Below are 24,212 nucleotides of genomic sequence, written 5' to 3'. Positions count from 1 at the left end.
TAGTCTTACTTTCATAAATTAGAGAATGTGGCAGTGGAACCCCTGTTTCCACTACAAATCAATGCACTGTCAAAATTAATTTATACCCAAATGTCTTTATACCAATGGGTCCTGATACCTAACCAGCAAAATAGGTCATTTGTTATTACGTTTCAAAATGACCCATCGGGCACATACCAAAATAATTTATTCCTAAGGCTTTAACTGCTAAATTTTGTACACCCTACTTTCATCTGTTGCCCAAAGGATTAAGGTTCATAGTTCAAGTAACTAAATCCCCTATCAGACATTGTCACAAGAGTCAGAGCAGGTCATCCAAAAATCAGAAGGTTGGCGGTTCGATCCACAGCTCTTCCAGTCAACACCCTGATATATTTCTTCTTTTGCTTCCGACAGTGTAACTTTAAAAACAAAAACTCAGTACAGAAGTATTCACTGTATTTCTTAGGGCTGCATCGAGTGTGAATCATTTCCCTAATAACCAGCAGGGGAGAGGAGAAGGCTGGGCTCCTGAACGACTGAGCAGATGTAAATCTGAAGTAAATGAGAAATGATTTCTGCTGAAGGTTAGCTGGCATCATCCACAGCCTCTCTCTTTGTAGCTGCCTGCCTCTCCTGATAACCGAGTTTCCACTAATCCAAACATAATAAAGACCCAACTCTCACCCTTTTTTTCACTCAACAATACTGCCTGATGTTTATCATAGATCCTGTGTTTACTAGCAGTTCAGCTGTGTGTGTGTGTGTGTGTGTGTGTGTGTGTGTGTGTGTGTATATATGCAGGATTATATACTGAAAACAAGCCAAACAAGAAAAACAAAAGGTGCTACAAAAAGTGAATGGAACTGTGGACATCTTAGACAGGCTATATAAAAAATACAATACAATTCAAAATGCTGGTTTGGCGACTCCCTGCAACATGTTTTCTCTTATTGTTAATGTTTCCTTCCATCATTCAACTGTTCTTCGTTTTGATCATATTATAGCTTTAGTATATTTATTTTTTTCATTTTAAACATTTTAAACCGTATGTCCTAAATGTAATTTTTTCAGGGTTATAAATATTGGTCAAGGTATTATATCATAGTTGGAAATTTCAGTATCATAACAACAGAAGTCTCCTGGATAAAAGTCTATATATTTTTTCTTTTTACCAATTCACCTCCCCTCTCTACTGTATATGTAGAGTTTGTTCATTTTTATACTAAGTCAGTTGCTCTCGGTGTCAAGTATTGCCGCAGATAGGTTAACATTTGAGTTAGCTGACATCATGGTGCCTGGACACTTGAGTCTTCCCAGCTAGCCAGGAGTGTTCCAACAACACTGGCTAAAGTTAGTTGCAAGTTGTAATAATGTTTTAAAGACAACATTTTAATCTAACATTCAAAGAAGCTTTTAAGGATATTTATCATTTCAATTGATAAAATGTAATGTTTTAACTGCAACTTAACTTTGTAGGACATAAAACATTCCCACAATGTTACAAAAAAATACAGGAGGAACATTTGCAAAGCAACATTGAGAAAGTGTTTTCAGGATGTTACTAAGGCCTGAGATCACTTTTATGTATGTAAACAAAATTTTTTTTAAAAAATTAACATTTGGTGTTGATTACACGTTGAAGGACATGACAAAGTGTTGACTAAGTATGAGAATTGGCTGGATTTATACAATGTATCATTCCTTTTTTCCATCTGTGCGTGAACAGAAATGTAAAAACAAGAAGTTATCATATAGAAAAGTTACGCACTGTTTTTTTTTAAAATAATAATTTATGCATGCTAGCTTCCACATTCGATAAAAAAACAGCCAATGCTGGACGTACTGCCTAAAGGACTTAACGTCATGGTACATTGGGTCCTCCTGGTTCACATACATTGCAAGTCTTGCATCACATCCCCCTGATTATATGAATATACACAGTTGGTGACCCCCACTATGCATATGCAGTGTGTGGGTGTTTATTGTGCAATGTAGCCCATTTCCATCTAATTCTCCTAATTGAACCACAGGAGCATTGTTGATACAGAGAACATAAAGGACGCTGGGGAGATTCACTCTGGCTTCCATAATGATCTCAGACACTTTATGAAACCTAGAACATCTGAAATCTCTACCCGGCGTTTCCAAACTCACAGGAAGTGAAGCGGCAGACAAATGGAGCTGAAGAGCGAATGGTCGATGGCGGCGACAAGCTGACATCTGAGAGGTGACGGCGTGTCAGTGGATCTATTTACAGAGCCATAAGAAGTATGACAGCGGAGCAATTCAGCTGACACAACGAGCCAGCCATGGGAGCGACTGTGATGTGATCCATGGAAAACGCTAACAAAATGCTGCCATCTTCTATTTCCACACAACACTCCACATACCTTCATCACTGAGGTCCAGGCATTCAGCCAGTGACTCACGGCGCACTTTGAAAAACCTGTGACTCTTCCGTTCATTTTACAATGTGGCAGATCTGTTTTTTCCTAATCAGTGGTATATAAGTATATTAGTAGTAGCCCTATATAATGCCTTTCTAGAAAACACAAGAAATTGGGAAGATCAGGTCATTCACATGTGACATTACAATACTAAATGTTACTCTGTGGCCACTAAATATCGCCTGTGAGTCTCTCCTTTAGTTTTTATCAGGTCTCTTGAAAGGGAGACTGTGTGTCTCAGTGAGATGACCTGTCTAAATGAAGGTTTGGGGGGGGGCTGAGCAAATCCCAGCTGTCATCGGGCAGAAGGCGGGGTACACCCTGGACAGGTCGCCAGACTATTGCAGGGCCGACACATATAGACAGACAACCATACACGCTCACAGTCACACCTAAGGGCAATTTAGAGTCACCAATCAACCAGAGCTACGTGTCTTTGGACTGTGAGAGGAAGCCGGAGACCCCAGAGAGAACCCACGCAGACACGGAGAGAACATGCAAACTCCGCACAGAAGGGCCCCCGCCCCGGACCGAAACCAACAGAAGATGTGTTTGGAACAAACAGAAATCTGTTACATTTCTGTTAAGCCGCATGACTGTAACTACTATCTAGCTGTCTGACCAACGTCATTATATGGATGCGTGGAAACTACCTCAACTTAATTGAAGACAAAACAGACATTCTTTTAATTGGCTCTAATGTCAAAATATAGAATCTCTTAAGTCATCTAGGTCATCTTGCCTCACAAGTCAAATCAGCAGTTAAAAGTCTGGGGGTTACCCGTGATTTGGAACTGAGCTTTAACCCTTTGAAACCTGAGCAAATTGGCCTGATTTCTTTCAAAAACATGGGAAGAATGCAATAAGCGATTTAAGAAGAAATGACAAGAAAGAAGATTACCTTAAAATTAGCACAAAAAAGTAAAAACAAGGAAATGATCTGATGGTTATTTAGTATCAGATCTCTCTGGTCATTTTTGTCCTTGAATCCAAAGAGCACCTGTTTTTTGAGACCCACACGTGAAGCAGCACTTTGCATCGAGATTTAGTACAGAAAACTTGCTTTAAAATTAGCACACACACCAAAAAGAAAAAAAAAAGAAAAGAAAAAATAGATAAGTAAAATGAGGGAGAAAAGGGGCTTAAAATCATAATATTTCTCTAAAATAATCTAAAATGATAAATATAGTTAAGTTTACTAAATGTGTTTTTAAAAGATAATTTTCTCCAAGTGTTTTGACACACATTAGCCAGGCATGTGTGTTAAGAGGAACAGTTTACCCTGATCTTTGAATGCAGTTAACCCTTTAAAACCTGGGCTTGATTTCTTTCAAAAACATGGGAGGAAGCCAATGAGCAACTGAAGAAGAAATGACTTGAAAATTTGCAAGACGTTAGTATGAATTATGTATAAAGTAGTTTTAAAAATGTTCCACTAGCTTTTTAAAATTATATTTTTTAATATTTTTTAAAATATTTTTAAAAGTGATGTCGATCCAGGTTTCAGAGGGTTAAAAACAACAAAAGTCAGTACTAGGTAGAATAAATGCCCTTTGAAGCGTAATATACCACCTATAGTCATATTTTAATAAATTCAATCATACTTATATTTGACATTTGACAAATGTTAGCAAATACGTGAAACCTGTGACTTTCTTAAATCCCAAGTGCACAGCAGACACAATGTAAACACGAAACTACATTTTGAAAAAAATGCAAGCTATTTTCTTGGGCCTTTGTCTACATAGTTAAGAGAGCATAGTGCCTCTTTATCACTGCAGACAGATTCAAAGAGACAAACAATAAATCCTGTGATGAAGAGGAGGTTATTTGGAATATGACGCCAATCACAGCTCAGGTTTCATACATACATTTGCATGCTAAATGAGGCATAAATCAACACTTTCCTTGACATCCTCTGAACTAACTCACACTTAGCTAACAACGAAAATTGAGTTCAAGCTGTAACTGCTCGAGTGTATGGCGGCACGTCAGATGGTCCCTTCTTCACTGGGCAATTTACCACAGGTCCTGGGTGAGGACAGCTAAATTAGCATATTGAGAGGGGTGAGGCAAAGTGTTTGAGAAGAGAGGAGATGACAAAGAGCGAGTCTGAGAGTTACAAACTGCTGCGAAATGTGGACAAGATGCAGACATAGCACAAGAATGGGATAGTCTTCCATATGCTGCACTAAATATGCTCAATACATCCAACAGTCTGCACAATAATTCACAGTTTCATCATTGGCAGACTCTGTCAACAGGACATTACAGGGAGTGCACTTAAAAGTCGAGCCTCCCTGCAAGGCAGCTGGCTGTGATGCTAAATTGTGAGGCATGTATTTGTGCGCAGGGACAGAGGGGAAACCCTGGGAGCAGTGAAACAAACAGAGCTGCCCGGATACGCTAAGAGAAGGAGCAAGGAAAGAGAGCATGCACCTATGAGATGAGATGCACTGTTTACAGTACACCAGTAAAGATGTAAATTTGTCAAATATAACTATGCTTCTACATCAGAAAACAATGAAAGGGAAGTAAAAACCTATCTCACTTCCATAAGTGATATTGTTTTTGACTAGTTAGAAATAAATTGGATTTCCATTAACCCTCAAAGTGCACAAACTGAAAATGCAAATATGGCATACACTTAATGGAAGCACATCAGTTTCAATAAAACTAAAAAGTTTTTACCCTCAAATTAGCCATATTTCGCAAAATATCAATAGAAACACTTGGTTTTTATAGGTCACATGATGCTATGGCTATCAGTGCAGTAGAAACTGGCTCCCTCATGATGCATCAGATGCTACAAGAGGTGTTTTGCATCACATAACTCAAAAGTTCAGATCATATGCAGATCATCTGGAAGTTTTAAATCCACAATTCCTCTGTAAAATCATGGACCATCACCTACCAGAAATCCCTCATATGTGGCACATATAAGGGGCTTACATTTTCATTATTGCTTGCATAACATGCCTACATCACCTCATATTGGAAATAATGATGGCTAGTGTGGTGACTGCAAGAGAAATAAACCATCAACTCCAACTCCATCACCATGCTTCTTGAAACATTATTGTGAGAGGAGAAGTTGCAGAACATTTTGTGGAAGTTCCATTGATGCCATTCATGCCCATTAAATAATCTTCAGTAGTTACCAGCCCAGAATCTACCCAGCTACCAGTGGTGGATGAAGTACCTGTGAGCCACACTTCAGTGAAAGTACAGAAAATGACTTTGGTTGAAGTTCATGTAATCTTTTATAATATTATTTGAGTAAAAGTCTTGAATATTTGGCATTTACTGTATTTTAGTATCAAAAGTAATTTTATATTTTGAAATGTACTTGAATATTGAAAGTAAAAGCACAAGGAGATGCTGGTAATAAAAAGCAGGTACTCAGAATTCTGAGAAGTATTATTTTTACATATAATATATAGTATATTCAATATATATATATCAGTAATTAAATGACACAGCCAAAAGCATGTGGGCACCTATGATTTGTAAGCATTTTGTCACGGTCCAGACTGCTGTCCATCATCACATCCTCTGCCTGCTCCTGTATGTGTCCTCCATTTTATGTTTTCCTGGTGTCTTCCCTTGTCTGTCAAGTGTGTGTGTGTGCGTGTGTGTTTGGCTTGTCTATCTTTGTGTGTCAATTAGAGGTGTGGCTTCACTACTCTCGTGACAGTGCTGCACAACTGCAGCTGATCACCTAATCACCAGTTCTACAAAAACTCTAGTCTTTCCTCCACTCACCGTCAGCTAATATTTATCTTCCTTTTTCTCAAATACCTTGCCTTATCCAAGAACATCTTACCAAAACCCTGACCTAAAAATCCTGTCTCTCAACTTCAAGACATGTCTGCCAGCCTAGGTAGGTAGGTATGCAGGTAGGAATGTCATAATTTAATAAACATAAAGAGGAGTCACTTGCAGCCTTTTCATTCTGTTATGTTGTTTTTGAGAATATGTATATCACACTAGTTAAAAGAAAAGTATATTATAGATCCTTTGCTGACCTTCTCAAAACGTTCACCAGACTTGCTTGGATGGAAACCTTGAGAGAGAAGTTATCTCCAGAGAGAAAAAAGTTTGTGATTTTCTCTGTTGAGCTAATCAAAAAGAGATGGACAAAGATGGCATCGCTATTTCATATTAGCTGCAGTATAACCTTTTATTACAGTGCAAACTGCCCACCTTACAGTTTGGTCAGTGGTAAATGACGGCTCCACTCATCAGTGATTGCCCATCATCTGAACAACAAGAGGTCAAGTTATCAGTTAGGTTATGGAAGAAGAAGTCATACCTTCCTTTCTCAGAGAGAATGTAGTGGGAAATGGCAAATGAGACTATTTATTTATTAAAATGTAATACAAATAAATGTTAAAGTATAAAAAAGACAAATGCTGCCTGCCAATGCCAACCACACAGGACAATCTGAAGACCTAACCCCTGTTTTGCTCCCATCATATCCTGCACATTAGATGATAATTGAAGCCAAATAATGATAAAAAAAAAAAAAAACTGGATATAATCACTCAGTTTCAGGAGAACAGGTATCAATAAATATCTAATAAAGAATAAAATCAGACAGTATCAGACTTTGGAGGTGGAGACAGAAGGACGAAGAATTGAGACGGTGCATTTCATCGCTGGGATAGTGTCAGTGGTGAATTAAGATGTGGCTGCAGAAAATAAAATGGATTGAGATGGGAGGATAGATCGATTTGGAAGATACAGCGTGGAATGAAACATTATCACCAGGAATCTAAATAAGTGAGAGTCATTTTTCCCCCGGCACCCATGGGACTCTTTGTTTAAGAGGGCGACCGTATGGGGATGTATATTTACATCAAAAAGATTTGAGAGAGCACAAAACAAATTTGAGTGCAATGCACTATGTAAGTCAACCTTCAAGAGCACACAGGCACAGATTTGTAAGAGCATAATTCGATTTGTCTGTGGAGGAGGATAGGACTTTGAGTGCAACAGGTGATTTGAGCAACAAGAGGAGTTGTGTAACTAAATATTTTTTATTGTATTTATTTTGTATTTTGTATGGAGCAGAATGGTGTGTGGGACCCAAACAATTAAAAACATAAAGCCAATGTCAACTAGAGGGTTATAGAGGGCAAAAATGGTAAATGGACTGCACTTGTTCAGGGCTTTTCTAGTGTTTTTTAACCACTCAAAGCACTTTGCCACTTGCTACTCAGTAACCATTCATGCACACTTATAGAGCTACTAGCTACTAACGCAAGAGATACTTTGACATGTTGCCTGGAGGAGCAGGGGATCAAACTGCTGACCTTCCAATAAGAGACGACCCCGCTCTACTTCTGGAGAAAAGTGTGTAGGGCTCAGGCTGGTGGATGGTGGCAAAGTGCATTTGATGCTAACATGGTGAGCTGATTGGACTCTATTGATGAAAGTTAACTGCTACAAACTTAAGGTCTACAAAAATCTATCATCTTGATTTGTTTTTTTTTTTAGATGTGGTGAGAACCAAAGCACATAGTAATACTGGCAAGAAGAGGTTTAGATAAACAATTTGATTGTATTTCCCATCTTTACTGGGCAACAGTTTAGTGTGAAAATAACTAAAAGCCTATCCCATATAGATGCCTGTCCTAAATATGATGTGTTAAGTTCAGTTGTTGAAGCAATGCCAGCCCAGGCTTTTAAAGTTTCATGGTAATAAGGAAAACTATGGTTTAGCGCATACTGAGTTATGCCTTTGATGCATCAACCAGGGCTCTATCAGTTAATGGAATGTGGTACTCGCTGAAGTAAATAGCGACATGGGATATCAGACATGAACATTACACACTGAGACAGGTTTTAAACCAGCTAACAGATCAGTCAACATGTTTTGAAAGAAAAAAACAAAGCAATAGTAAATTTATGACTCAAAATGCTGTAACTATCCATACTGGGAAGCCTGGCTTCCTGTACTCTCCATACTGTTTTCTTGTTAACACATTAGTAATGAATGTGTGATTACATACAATTTAAACTCCAAATAAATTGGTTTTGACAATCTGGATAAACTTTTCATGTTTCTTGCTCATTTTTGTACCAGTGTTGCAAAGCTCCCAGATAAATGCAGTTAGTTTAATCACAACAATGTCATGATACTTTTTAAAAAGAGGCTCAAGACCCATCTTTTCAATCAGGCTTTTAACTAACTAACTAACTAACTAACTATTTATTTATTTATTTATTTATTCTAGTTTTTTATTTTATCTTATTCCACTGTTTTAGTCTCCCATTTATTTATTTATTTATTTATTTATTTATTTATTAGCGGTTATAATCTTTAAACTATTTTACTGTGCACTTGTATTCTTTGTCTTATTTTACTGTTTTAGTCCCTTATGTTCTTAGCTTTTATGTTCTTTACCTTATGTATTGTGTTAGTTTTTAGCTCCAGTGTTTCCTCATCGGGGCCTACCGGACTGGGAGTTGTCTCTGGTCCACCATTGGGGGCGCTGTACCGTGGACTGTTTCGGCCCGGGTGGCTAGAGGGCTCGACATCTTCATGCGGGCACTCCTGTCTGCCCGGGTTGGGATGGTCTCTGGGGCGGCGCCCTGGCAATGCTGGACCGTGACCTCTCTCAGTGAGGTTGGCCCCCAAAGGTAGCTTCTCCCTCGCCTCAAGTCTCAGTGCCTAGCCATGTCTCTTTAGTACCAGCTGGTGTGTGTTGGTGTATGTGTGCGTGTGTGTGGGTGGTGAGGGGGGGTGTTCGGGTGCCTTTGCGAATATGTGTGGGAATATCTACCTGAATGTGTGTGTTTTGTTGCGTACTTATATGTGGGGGTGGGAGGGTCAGGCTGTCTGTATTTTTCTTGATTTTCTTTGATGTTTTTCATTTCTGTTATTGTTTTTAATCTCTGTTAGGCACTTTGTGTTACTCTTTGTATGAAAAGTGCCATACAAATAAAGATTTGATTTGATTGATTTGATACTGTAACTGATAGTAGCAGCAGAACCAGAATTATCCATTTACAAACATACAGAATGCTTCTGCCCCATTGAACAAAAAATGTCACAGTATAGATGTTGTCCAAAGTGGCATAAAAAGTCATAGTACAGCATGTTGTCCAAAAAAGCATAAAAAGTCTTAGAACTACTTAAAGATTTTGAAAACTTTAATGTTGATATTGGCTTACTGTCTGTTTTGTTTTGGTTTTTTTTGCCGCTGTTTGCTACCTTTAAAGCATATTGTCTTAGCCTTGGTGTGCTTGTGTGTAACTGTCAAATATCCACAGGGTGTTTTTGTAGACTATAGTGCAGCAAACTAATATTGACCAGAATCAATCAGTACAATGAAAATCAGTGTCGGCATAGAAGAACAGGTAGAAAATAATCAGACTGATCCTTTTCATCGGGCCTCACTGTGTGCTAAATTATCAAAAAATACACACAATGAGATGGACGACACAAGTTGACCTCAGTATCAGCGTTCCTATTATCGAGGGGGCCACAATGGATGTTTTTAGCAATTACTCTGTTCCAGATACTATATTGTTTATCTGATTGCCAGGCAGATTCATTACCTTCTCCACAATGTAGACAGAGAAGCATAAAATACAGGTCACTGCTATGATTAAATTCTGAGGCCTATATGGGTCAATTCTGATCTACAGCACTACTGCTGCCACAATAACAGATATCAAGCAAGGAAATAAAATAAATCATTAGTTCCATTTCAGAAAAAGATAATAGAGGCAGGTCTGGTGTGTTTCTTTTGTCATCATTATTTATGGCTGAGACTTTTGCCATGATAATTACATGGCAGAAGTACAAAAAGCTGTTTTTCATCACAAATAAATGAAATTAAATCTTTGGAAAAAAAACCCTGCAGGTTGTTTTATAACAGCAGAATGGTTCATTAAAACAAAGATGGAGACTGGAAATGTAAGCTGATTACTGACCCAGTTTTTTTTGTTTGTTTTAAGGGGTGGATATTTGGATGCAAGATGCAGGGTTGGGTTTAAGTTAGGGGACTAAAACAAACTCTAATGACATGTTAGTGCAGGCAACTAACTGAATTGTTTTTATAATATTTTTAGCACTTTCTAATGGGGATTTATAACTCCATAAATCATAACTAAATCATATGATTAATCTTAATTATGTAATAAAGACAAAAGAAGTAACAAATAAAGGGGGGGAATAGTTAGTCAGTGAAGAAATAAAGAAAGAAATCATCCCTGTCTAAGATAAAAAAAAAACAAAAACAAAACAACAGAATCGGATAATGCCTATAAGATTTTTTTAGAAAAATAATAGAGGGAAACATATTATTTTTTTATTATATTATTTTTTAATTAAGATATACAACAACCTGGATTAATTGTTCAATTCCCAAGTACTTTTCATAAATGTCAAACTCAGAATCCATATTAGTTTTAAAAAAAGAAAAAGAAAAATGAATAGCATGCAAATAATCATGCAGAAAAAAAATAGGAATGAAATTCACAAACACTTTACTGAAGCAAACACTAACTACTTGTGTATTAAGTTTTAAAAGAGATTAACAGTGTGGCTTAACTAAAAAGAACCAAAAACATTTATACATTTTTCACCTCCAGGAAAAATCTGATTCTGTGAATCATAATTTTAAAATATTAGGCTTAGGCAAGAAGAAGGAGGTCGTTAGGGTGAAGAAAAAAATTAACCAGGGTTGGGTAAGGATAATTTATAATTTATAATTTATCCCTACCCTACTCCAGTTAATTTTTTAGGTTTCGGCCAGGGGAAGGGATTGGTTATGGTTAGCAAAAATTTTAAAGGGATAGTTAGACTTAGGGTAAGGGGTTAGGGCTAGGATGCATTTTTGTCTAGTTGATGAAGATGATAAGAGTAGCACATTAATTTTGGTATGCTTTAAAGAATATTAAGTCGAATATTATCAGATCTAATCAGCTTCAGTCAAATTACACTTCACTGATCCAGTAGATTCAGTTCATGGAACCTCAGCAAGTCCAGGTACCTACAATAAAGCATGTAGAAACACTTAATAGCATGTAACAAGCAGAAATTGGCACAGAAACTGACACATGCAAAACTGATGCTAGAGCGTCATAGTTTGAAGTGCAGGGCCACTGATTGAGCTGCCGTATTTGAGGAGTTGAAAGTGTGCTGATATTTGCATCTGGCAACAGCAGCGCTCTGCTTTGGGGTAACAGCAGGAGTGTTTGTAATACAAATGTCTAAACCATAACAGAATGCAAAGAGAAAGAACAAGTCTCACCACTTAACAGCGGAAAACATCATTATTTTAACAATCATGAGCTGTGAGCTGTGTTCATATATCACAAGCATGGCACAAATGTAACTGAGTTTGCAGTGCTCCCAGAGGAGGCTGAGTGCAGAGAGGAGGGAGAGGCATGGACTCTCCAGACCATTCCCTGATTATTAACTCTCCTGTTTGAAATGACCTAATGTCCATGACAAGAGCATCTTGAAGCCATAGCATCCACGTGGCTAATAATCGAAGAGGACCAACAGGGCCTCTCGCTCCACAAAGCTGTGTGGAAATTAGAGGGCAGATCGTGTCTATCAACACTCCTCACAGCTTTGAGATGAGATGAGCTGAAATGTCACACTGATAAAGGCAGTAACAAGCTCAAGAGGAGGCAATGAGCTTGAGTGGCAACTTCATTTAGAAAGACTGACATTTTGATTAAAAGTTTAATTTAAATATTTCTAGAAGGAACAGACACTTGATCAGCGTTTCATTGGTCAGATGGATTCTGTTGCACTGATGAGGAAGGAGGGTATACACAGCACTGCCAGCTGCTTTCTGGGAATAATTATAACCTAGTATCTAGGGTTTGTCAATCTCAAACACTTAATGAACGTGTATTGCCAATGAAAGAGATGCGGTATGGATAATTAGAACTGGATGTACAATGGCATTTGAAAAATGACAAAAAGACAACATACCAAAAAAGGGGTGAGTTAAACATTTTCTAGATCATTAGCTTGTAAACAGTTAATCATAAAGAACATTTTGCTCTGTGTTATATTTCTTATGCCAAACTGTGAAATCCATGTCTTGATATAATTGTAACAGTAGTGTAGTTTTGAAGTTGGAAAGACTGGGCAGTTATTGAGATGTTATATATGAAACTGTGAAGAGACTCTACGCTAAATGTTTCCACACATATACATGAGAAAATATGTGTACACCAAAAAAATTTCACATTTATAAAACCAAGCAAACACCTGCCAGTGTGCATTTGACCAGTTCTAAGTCCCACCCCTCTATTTATTACTGCTGAGCGGACAAGCTCAGCAAAAAGTAACATGGCTACATTCGTTCTGTTAGGCTGATGCCGCAGTGTATATTGGAATGTTTTCTGGGCAATAAACAATATAGCTTCAAGATACCAACAGCAAAGACTACAGTTTGTGAAAGAAAGATTTATTCACAATGATAACCTTACTGAAAGAAAAAAAAAACAGCTGATGCTGGTCGCTAGTTTTAGATGGTCGAAGACAGTCTTAGATGACCCCAGTTCTTGCTGGTCTTTGTGGTTTAGCTGACTGGGTCACCAGCTGGACATGTTTATGTGACCAGACTAACAAGCTGCATATGTTTATCTGTATGTACATCTCATGACAGTCCACTTTAAGAAAGAAGGCAAAACAATGCATATTGAGGCTTGCAGTCTCAATGAAAAGGTAGAACTCACACATTGTTTGCCCCTATAGTAACTGGTATGTGCCCTTTCAAACCCTCTGGGGATCAGTAAAGCACTCTATGTATTACTGAATACAGACCGTGGTATTACACTGGTCTGTTTTTACGGTAAAAGTTGAAAGTTACTTTGGGGCAACATATAGCCTTACGGAGATGACAGAAAGAGAGAGACATTTGCTATTATCTTTTTTGTCAAACAATGATTCATGTCATTTTACAAATATGTCAGCAACCAACCTATTTGTCCTTTTCCTAATCTCTTTACCACAGAAATAAGGAAGAAGCAAATCTGGCCGACACTGTTGATCTGACATTACGCTAACTTCTCTTGACATAGTTATACATCATGTAGCTGATGTTACTAGCTAGAGTTTTGCTTACAAGAGCTTACTTAATGTGGCTATAAACAAAGGGAGGTGTCCCTGGAGATTGTAACAGACCCCTGGACTAATCTTTCAACCGTTTTCAAAATCTGTTTGTTTTTTGTTTTTTTTCTCAACACGAATGAGCCTAGGACATAGCATATTGATAAGGGGGAAGTTGACTATAAGGTTCTGTCATGTCCCAAGCTTGTTTAACTGCTGAAGACTTGTGCTTTCTGCAACACGTTGGTCTTTTTAAGTACATATTGTTAAATAAAGGCATTTTGATTTTGCACAAATCCTACAATGTGCCATGGATTATTAAGACTTGCACTTTAAAACTTTTTTATTGAGAATATGAGAAAATAAATTAAAGTTTTACTTAAATAAAACCTGAACACCAAAATAAAGCCTCCCATACTCATACTAGTAATATCCAAAAAATCTCTCTTTCTGTCAATTATTTGTTTCCTTTGGCTAAAATTATGACACAAAAAAATCACTGTATTGCAAATTGTAGTAGATAATTTGGAATATCATACAAATATGGAGGATCAGCAGAGAATTAGATTATGCTGTAGACTCTAGTTTTAGATATTCATGTGGATGTATTGATCAGTTGTTTAGCCTTGAAAACTAGTGGAGTACATTGTAACTTCAGGGCATCCAAGTGTTTTTTTGTATTTTTTTCCCTCAGCCCATGCCCAAGTCTAGAGAATATTTCTAAAAATATATATATTTTTAATCATATTTTTATAGAAAGGTTTTTGATAGTTACTCTGTGGGATGGCCATTGAGTTTACATTTTACCACTTTATTCAGGGTAGTTCAGTAAATATCCCAAATATTTGATGAACAAAAAGTGCCAAGCAAAAGGGAGAATACTGTGGTGTACTACTATGTGACAGCAGTGAGTAGTTCATTGAGTTCAAACTTTAAAAAAAAAAAAAAAAAATTCTTCTATTAGTCTTTTTGGTCCTAAAAGGTTGGCATTCTGTGTTTTGCTGAGCTGCAGTGGAGGGATAGTAACACAAAGATGGGATTTGATACTGAAACCCTTGTATTGATTTGGCTAACAGACTGCTGAAGCTTCATATTAACTTTGGCTGAACTTTGAAATGCAGTTTTGTGCAGACTAAGGACTGTGGATTCTGTCCATCATTTCACCCACTGGAACTAGGCAGGTATCAAATCAAAGCTAGTGTGGACTGAATCTATAAATGTGAGATACATTGGATGTGGTGAATACAACAATCTATGTAAAAGTACAATAATTTATGTGGGATAATTTACTGGACATTATTATTGATGCTCTATTTGGATCTATCTTGATCAAATCACCAATCGAAACTGGTTCAAAAACGGACAAAATTCCAACACTTTCTCATGCCAAATTGTCACATATTGCTGCTCTGCTGAGGACTTCTGCATCTACATATTACACTCTAGGTATCCTTCTGTGTGTGTTATTGACATTGCTGGATGGCACTACCATGATGTCAACACAAATACATGGTCGGATTGTGCTGCACATGGTAATGTTATGCAACAAAAGCACATGGCAACCAGAGCTGGGATGTCAACAAAGTCACATGCTGGCACAAGTAGTTTGTATTGGGGGAAGAAGGCACATAGTAAAGTGTAGGAAAAAAAATCAAATTCAAATATGAAGCGAAAACAGAACTCCTGCATGCAACATATTACACTTTGGGTATCCTCCTGCATGGTCATGCCATGATGCCAGGACTTCAATAGTTCATGGTCAGGATTAGCAAAAAAAAAAAAAAACATAATGGCTTTGGCACTACATTTATATGGCAAGTGAACATCAGTGTCCTGGACAAAAGTCTGGGGATTGTTGGACCAATCCATAACCACTGCCAACCATATAGGGATCTTACAGCTCCTTTTATTTCTTCATTACCGGCAGCATTTAAATCTGACGCTGTTCAGCGGTATATCATATGGCCACAACAGGTTCTGTCTGGCTGCGTTACCAGCTGATGCTGGCCATTTACATAAAATACTACAGCGCTAGGTGCCATCAGGCTGACCCCTAAAGATTTGACTGCTTACGACTGCGTTACAAACTGATGCCACTGAGGGGGGTATCATACTATGTGTATGATTCTGAAATCTCTCTGACAAAGCAGCGATATTTGTTGACGTGGAAATGAGAATGGGCTGGTTTAGGATACAAATCATTGTTTGGGCTGAAATGAAAAGATTTCATGGGGGTCTGACTTCCCCCATGTGCCTTTGGGGAAGCTTTAATCCCAAACACACTGTGGATTTTATAACCTGTTGGTGTTTCTTGGCAGGCTAATGTTGGCATACCCTCTGGCAGACAGAACATAGACTAACCACATGCTCATAGTAGCACTGGCAATTCAGAAGCCTGTCTATGGTATGTAGTAAATATTAGTAATAGGCTACATTTGAATATTTTTTTAAATGTAATTCAAATATTAACAATAATAAGGAATGGAATTCAAATGGTATTACAGACGTAGATTGACAGCTCTGCTTTGTAGAGACACCTGCACACCTACAAAGGTGAATGTCCTGTTGACCACTTTGCCTTCTTAAGCTTTGTGATTCCAAGTTTCTCTAAAAAACAAACGAGTCTTGGGTCAAAAAAATTCTTTGGGCTGTAGAACAATGACAAAGATCGACTTGTTAGACCAATGGCAACTGGAGTCTTTTTCCCTGCAGTTGATTAAAAGGTCAAAAAACTTTGGAAATTCATTGACCTTTCTGAAGTATGAAAGCCATCAGCCAGGACAGACTTAGAGATGGTATAAATAAAAGGAATAAATCAGGTAAACATGTCTTAAATACATGACTTATACAGAACGTCTGCAATACTCAATAACTGAAGGACACTGTAGGTCAGTCCATTACCTCGACACATCCAGCAGTGTGGTGCTGGCACAGTGTGTGTGCTGTGATTCACTGTAGCTGTGCAACAATGCCTGACAGGAAGAGCTGTTTTTAACTCCTTTGCTTTTGAAAACTCTCTGGAGTCCAAGGTCGTATTTGTCATTTTGCTCATCGCTGAATTTGGCCTTTGGTTACCAACTAAAAAACAGTTTTTACCCCCAAGGCGAGGGCATCTCTTTTGTTTGTTCTCAGCAGAAGATGACTTTAAACTTTACTTTTTATTTTCTTTTGCAGACAACTCTGCCTCTGATTAGTTTACTAACTCAACAGGTGGCGTAAAACAGTGTTTTGATTTGTATAAACCAGCAACAATGAGTTTTCTGAACAGCATTCTGCCTCTGCTTTGTCTACACACTTTGGTAGCCATGAGCATTTTTGTTTAAATATGGCACAATCATTCATCCATACAAAAAATAAAAAACTGTGGGATAGATTTTTTCTTCTTTTTCTTTTTCTTCTTTTTTTTTGTCCTGGTAACAGCAGGTCTGATAACACAATGGTATTCCGGATGTTCTGCTCTCGAATCATGTTTTGACATTCATCCTAAGTGACCTTTTGGATGAGTCATTTTATTGCACATTTCAGGGCATGCAGCATTTCAAATTGTTGTGGCCAGAGCCCTTTAAGAGTGAGTTGCGTTATCTCCATTCACTCCGATGGAACGTTTTTTCACAGCAATGGCAGAACGTGGAGCATCTCAATAGTTCCTGGAAGTAGCATTAATTGCTAGAGGCGCGGTGGAAATGCAGCAGAGAAGAACATTTGTGATGAGCTTTAACAGGGTAAGATATCTAAAGAATCGTTTTTCATATTATCAGCATATTTTAGCTACATTAACATGTGCATTAAAGCATGATATTGGATTATCAGCTGCTAAATTAGTAGATTTATGAAGCAACAACAGATATGCTAACAAAGTAAGCTACATTAGGACACTTTACTGTATATACTGAACACGTATCACCACTAACAGCCTGTTAATTTAAAATGTCCTGCTCTTGAATAATTGCATCTAACATTAAGGAGTTAATGGGGAATTATTCTAAACACTGATATTATTTTTTATGATGGTGTTATATATTTAATCTTGTTATTGTATATTGGTAACTTACAATAGGAGCTGGAGGAACTATTTTGAAGCGGGTTATAAAAATGCAGAAGGCTTTAGTTTAATGCAGTTCATTTACATATAAATCCAGTAGAGGGCATTCACAAGCAGTGGTTTACACTTTGTAATAAAATCATTCTCTTATATTAACAGTAGTGTGATGACATACAACAATGAAGTAGCTAGACCTTTTTACACAAATGAAAAAGCTTGGACACAGGGACGGGCAGACTGACAAAGGAAAAAGGTCTGATAAATTATTAAAAAAGGATCAATATTTGTAGGCCTGTCATATGAAACATTACTGACAAATGCTGAGGTTAGCACAGGAAAAGCTAATTTGAGAAGCACAAACTTAAGACAACTACAAAGTTCCATAACTGAAGTTGGGGAATAAACATGCCTCATCTTCCAAAGGGGTTTCCCACCCAGACCTATAAACGTATGTCTGACCCTCTGTCCTGTCCTTTTCTCCCTCCCTCTTTCAGCAAAAGAGCTACAAAGGATTCAATGGAGCCTGGAGACTCCCTGTTTCTTATTTTTATTAAACCATATACAAGGCCTCTCAATGGTGTGCTCTTTGTTTGGGTAAAATTTCCTAATGCAGTTTTTGAAAAACGATAACCTCACATATTTTTTGTAGTTGTAATCTGTGGTGAGTGTAAGACTACTTCTGCTGGCATTACTCAACAACATTTTCCTCATCTGCATGTCAGCGTGGCTTTCTCTACATGCCTGGATCATCCCCATGCAGCACAGCAAAACATGGTGGAGACTATCTCAGAGGAAACCACAAAAGAAGGACATAAACCAACTGCTTGATGTGCTATTTATGTTTCTGAGTTTATTAGATATTAATTATATTAACTAATTGCAGTAAGTAAGTCAGTAGAAAGACAAAGATAAATAAAATACATGTTTATATATACAAGCAATAAACAGTAACCTGCTCCTTTACCATGGTAAGTCTAAAATATGTCAGCATAACCATATATGTCATATCCACATCACTCATATTTATACTATGTAATTATACATTTTACATATAAAAATACTATATATGTATGTATGTGTGTAGATATATATATATAAAAAAAAAAAAAAAAAAAAATATGTATTTTCTATTTTACAATATATTTTATTTTTTTGTATTTTAATCATATTTATCCCTTATTTAACACTCACTCACTTTTTTTCTGTTGCCTCTGACTCCTTGAGCTGCTGAAGTGTGTGAATCTCCTGAGTGTGACATTAATCAGTCTAATCTAACCCTGGCTGTTAACAGTAATCTCCAAATATAAGCACATTTTACTTTAAAAAACAATATAATGATGAAACTACATACAATGCAATCTGTGTATATTGTAAATCAATGCGGTTATTGAATGCTATTTAGCGAAAATCTGCGTTTTGTCTCCTCGTATAATGTATTCAAATGACCCGCTAGACACTTCCAGGAACTATTCGAAGCCTCCATGAGTCACGTGACGCCCGAGCATTTTGAACTTCCATTGTCATTACTCTGTTTATTCTAGAGCACTAGTTGGGGCATGGTGAGGAATGGATGAATGAGCAAATCACATAGAATCTCTCTGCTGCTCTCCCTCTGAGACACACACACACACACACACACACACACACACACACACAGTGCTTTGGCACTTTCTAATGCTAATCGCCAGTGAATTATATCATTGCCACAGTTTTACCATAGTGTCCGACTATGTTGAGGCCATTTTGTGAATGACAAATACACATTTGTAGTCCCGTGAAGCCAAAAGGAATAATCGACTCTGACAGTATGCATTGTTTTTTTTTAGAAAACTAAACAGCTCTTGGAGAACGTCTTCGTAAATGGTCTAGATTAACATTCACATAAAGCTTCTGGTTTCCAACTGAAAAAGAACAAAACAAAATACGTTTGTATTTCGGTCACTCAAAAATGACATCAGGAAAATAACTCAAACTGAGCAATACAGATAAGAAAAAAAGTATGCTATTTTCTCTGGGTTTTGATAAAATATGTAGCCCACACTGTTAAATAAAGCTACATGCTACTATATGGGAAGCACATAAATTAATTTCTCTGTAATTTTCTATCATAATCCTGCTGGAACATGTCCAGTTGTGTTTAGACAACACATTCTCATCCCAAGTTGTCAAATATTTGCAGTGGACTTCAGGGTCATCATATTAAGCTATAGATATCCTTCTGCGTCAACTGTTAACGTTCTCGGATGCCGCTACCATGATGTCAACAAAAGGTTGGATTTCACTGCACATGGTTATGTTTAGGCAACAGTAGCACACAGCAACCAAAACCAGGACGTCAACAAACACACATGATGGCATGTACGGTTAAAATTAGGCAACAAGGGCACGAACACTGAACTCAACTATGAAAGTCCAGGATTTGTTTGATCCATCCACTCCCACTCCCATCTGCTCTACAGGCATCCTCGCTCCTTATATCACGTTGTTACTGGCAGTGTTACAACCGGACGTCATCCAGTGGCACATCATACAGCCACGGCGTGTGCCATCTGGCCGTCCAGCAGCATAAAATAACACAGTGACGCTTATGCTGTCCAGTGGCTTGTTATGTGGACACAAAAGGTAGCTTTTCGCATTGGGATCTTACGCTGAAAGCACTGTAAAAGCAACGGTATTTGATGATTTCGAAATGAGAACAGGCTGCTGTTCCTCATGTAAAATTCTGAAAATAATGCACACTCTCGAGTTGATTATTCTTCTAGGCTCCACAGGATCTCTGCAGCAACATTTTCACACATTTAGAGGCTTTTGTTGGTGATTTTTTTCATAATATAAAGTGCTGCTATTCTCAGTTCAATTATTCAACCGGCGATAGTGCAGTGATACTGAGATAAGGAAGACCTGGAAATGCTGGCTTATCAGAGCAGACTGGGCTTTTTTTTGGGAGGGGGGCTTGAAAAGACACGGACAGACAGAGCATGAATGCAAGTGTTCCAGCACAGACAGTATGAGGGAAATACAGTGTTTTTGACCAATAAAGCATGTAAGCATGTTCATATAGCAATATTGAATATGAAAAAGAACATAATAGGTCCTCTTTACCACTTGATTATAATGACTCCATAGACAAAACAGATACATTTAGCTCCATTGCTGCTAAAGCTCCAATAGCAGCAAAACCATCTGTATGGAAAATGCATTTCTTCTATTTGCACATATATAAACTGTGATGCACTGTAGTTTGAGAGTTGACTGCTGCAGCCATGAATGTCAGATGTATGGATATCAAGTAGTCTCATGGTGCTGTGAAAATGACAAGCTAAGTACAATCATCAGAAACACAAAGGGACTGAAATAGAGCACTTATCCTTGCCTATATTGCTTAGGGTTTCAAAGGACTAAAATTAACAAAGCAAAGGAAAAAGGAAAAGGAAAAAAGGGAAGATACAAACAAGGCTCACAAATATGATGTGCCGTGACAGCTCTTTTTAAGCAAGGTGACGCTGTAAAGAAAATTGAATGTGCCATCTGGTACATCAGAGAGAGACAGAGATACCAGTGGAGAAGACAGAGGAAGAGATGGGGTGGGGGGGGGGGGGGTGGAACAAACACAGATCGCTACAACAGTGTTTAGCTGCTGACTCTATTCTGTATCATGGAACTGCTGTCAGCCCACTGGATCTACCGTGCAGCAGCGGCCTCCTGCGCTGCTCTACCTCATCTAAATGAAATGACAATACAACTGCACTCCCGAGTCCCATCCCTTCTCTTTACAGCGATAAACAGCCCGTTGAGTGTGGCTTCACTGTCATGCACTATCTGCATCTGATAAAGCACTGGACCTGGCAGTGGGGGCGGAAGTAATAAATTGCTTTTTACCTGTCTTACTGCAAGGAGCTGTTTTCGGAACTCTGCTCTGTTATTGCACTTTTATTCAGCTATATTGTGACACAAGTATTTTACTTTGTTGCACTGTAATTCATATCCACTGTTGTTATGAGCACTTATTCTAAGTGACTGTTGCTTGAAAATACCCACAAATTCAGTTTGCATTTTTCAAAACTGCAGCTACTGGCTATTATTATAGCAGAGGTGGTCTTGTACTTGATGTGTTAAAAAAAGCATTCCTTTACTGAAAAAGGTTTTTCGTCACCTTAGAATTATAAGGCTCTCCTTCACGTTTTTGTCGAAATACAGTTATTCTCTGACATATATTAAAATAAATGGGGTATTTTTTTATTGAGTTACATGCATTTTTGGATGTTTTAGTCAGAAAACAAAAAAGTTCATGTTCTGCTATTTGAAATAGGAATCTTCGAAGCTCAATATCTCAAAACTACACATCTGCAGAATGCTGATAGAACCTTGAAATTTGACGTTAATGTTTTATCAGAAAAGGATAAATTCCTGTTTTTATTTGCTACTGATATTGTTTGCTGTTCATACAAACTCCAAATTAAATTCCTTATTTCCACCATATTAATAAACCAGACAAGGTTAAAATCTAGTATATGGCAGGACAACACCTTCTCACCACAAGATGTCACATATTGCTGCTTTACAGAGGACTTATGCATCTATATATTACTCTCTAGCTATCCTTCTGGATGTGCTCTTTACCTTCAGGATGCTGTTACCATGATGTCAACTCAAGTGCATGGTGGGATTATGCCGCATGTGATTATGTTTAGGCAACAACAGCACATGGCAACCAATGCTGGGACATCAACAAACGCAAACATGGCACGGATGGTTAGGATTAGGGGAAGGAGGCACATGGTAAGGTGAAAAAAAAACAAAAAAACATTGAGACAGGAGACAAACACCAAACTCCTGCAAGAAAGTCCAGAGTTTTTTGTTCTGTGGCATATCATGTGGACTTATCAGGTTCTGTATGGCTGCATTCTCAAGTTACGCCACCTGTCTGCATATCAGGTTGTTGCAGTAGGTGCCATCCAGCCTTATGGCTTCCCCGTTGGAATAGGTTGTCTACAACTGATATTGACTATTTCAGGTAGGACTTTTTTTGAGTGGCTAAAATATGTTTTGTTGCGGACTTCCATCCATTGCAGTACACTGCTTAGCGTCAGTGTCAGACTGTGGACTTTTACTCCAAACTGGGGGTGAGGGTGAACACTGACATTTACTGTATGTGATATACTGACTATGAATGTTTACCCCCACACAACCCTACTTAAAAAAAATCAAATCCCTTCAAGATAATAGTGACTTTGTAATTTATGGGCTTTTAAATAAAATGTAAAAAAAATGGACAGTTGCCTTTTGATCCCCATAAGTGCAGCTTCAAACTGGCTTTGTTTCCCCCGTTTTTAGTGTAAGAGAATAGGTCTTCACCTGCTCTATTGCCTCTTAAATAGTCTTTATGACCAAATAAATGTGTTAAATCTATAAACACTTAACAGTGGTAAGGTATGAGGAAAACAAACACTGAGCTATTATTCCCTGCAAAGAAAACACCTCAGAGAAAAATGTTCTCATTTGCTGGGTGTGACATGGAAAATATAAATGGTGGCGATGCCGCTGCTCTCACAATAACCCTTATGATCACATGCAAATTAAAAACAAACCTATTTATATTTTGCTGCTGGGACTCTGCTGTGGAACTGCACGTTTCATTTCTCCCCTCAGGCACACTGAGGAAGTATAGTGAAGTTCTTTTTATTAAACGCGGTTATTGGAATATTCATATCAAACTCACCAGTCATTGATATTCATTTGCTACAGACTCTCTTGTTACAAATTCAAAATGTCACAGTGAAATTTAAAACAGCCTGAAAGGCATGTTCATTATTTTCTTATTGAAGTGTTGTGGTTCATTGGTTTGGAGATTCTGGCTCCTGGGGGCTGTAGAGCCCGCTGATATTTGTTCAAACTCATCTCTCAGATGTTTAATTAAAGTTATTAGGAGCCACAGGTGAATCAGTTCATTAGCAGTGAATTGTGTTTTCAAATTCCTGCGGTAACACACAGGAGTCTCACTCTCAGAGAACAATGCCGGTTGTGCGGCACTAGAAGATAAATGGAACCGCCATCCTGCTGTGGTTTGTGTTTATTTATATATTTATGTACTGCCGAGCAAGTGAACTAGGTGATTGCCTGGAGTGCCATCAGCCAGGAAAAGAAGCAAAGATGCCCCATCAACTTATAAATGGCCATCAAAGAGGTTACCAATGTGCCCATTTCATTTACAGGAATGGAGTGGGGTGCTTAATGTTCAAGCAGGTCATTCGCGGTTCAACAAGCATTAAAACTTTAAATGAAGGTAACTCTCGGGAATGCAGAGCTCATAAAACATTCAGGGTGGAACGGAACTACATCTATAACTATTTAACTATGTTGTGTGCCTTTTTATGTTAATTTTGTTTGTCTTAACCATTGTGCTTATTGTCTCTTCATACTTTTTTTCTTTAATTATTATTATTATTTTAGGATGCCTGTTCACACAAGGCAAAGGAATACTGATGAAAAATGACTCCCCAGCTAATTCAGATGCATTTGCATTTTTTTAAAATGTGGATTAATGCACATTATCCCTTCTTGAAAAAATGAATTGCTTCTTACAAAAAATTTGGAAATAGCAAACAAATATCCCTGTAAAGTGCTATGAGTTAACCTGTTTTTTGGTAAAACA

At 37.8% G+C, this 24,212-nt stretch overlaps 1 protein-coding gene across 3 annotated transcripts in view; it reads right to left on the bottom strand.

The window, feature by feature from the left end:
• The window catches only part of fhit (fragile histidine triad diadenosine triphosphatase), a 401,046-nt gene that overhangs the window by 42,106 nt on the left and 334,728 nt on the right, over window positions 1-24,212 (bottom strand). The window contains exon 8 of one of the 3 annotated variants that reach the window (XM_042498840.1): window positions 10,997-11,437. The exons of the other annotated variants lie outside the window; for them this stretch is intronic. Coding sequence (XP_042354774.1) covers window positions 11,411-11,437 — 27 coding nt within the window. The 3' untranslated portion in view covers window positions 10,997-11,410. Of the gene's footprint in view, window positions 1-10,996; window positions 11,438-24,212 lie in introns of those variants that run through there. 3 annotated transcript variants of the gene reach the window in all.

This window comes from Plectropomus leopardus, chromosome 2 (genome assembly GCF_008729295.1).
Source record: "Plectropomus leopardus isolate mb chromosome 2, YSFRI_Pleo_2.0, whole genome shotgun sequence".
NCBI classification, from domain to species: domain Eukaryota; kingdom Metazoa; phylum Chordata; class Actinopteri; order Perciformes; family Serranidae; genus Plectropomus; species Plectropomus leopardus.
The sequence above is the reverse complement of the archived record's forward strand: the minus strand, read 5'-3'. Positions and strand labels throughout refer to the sequence as shown.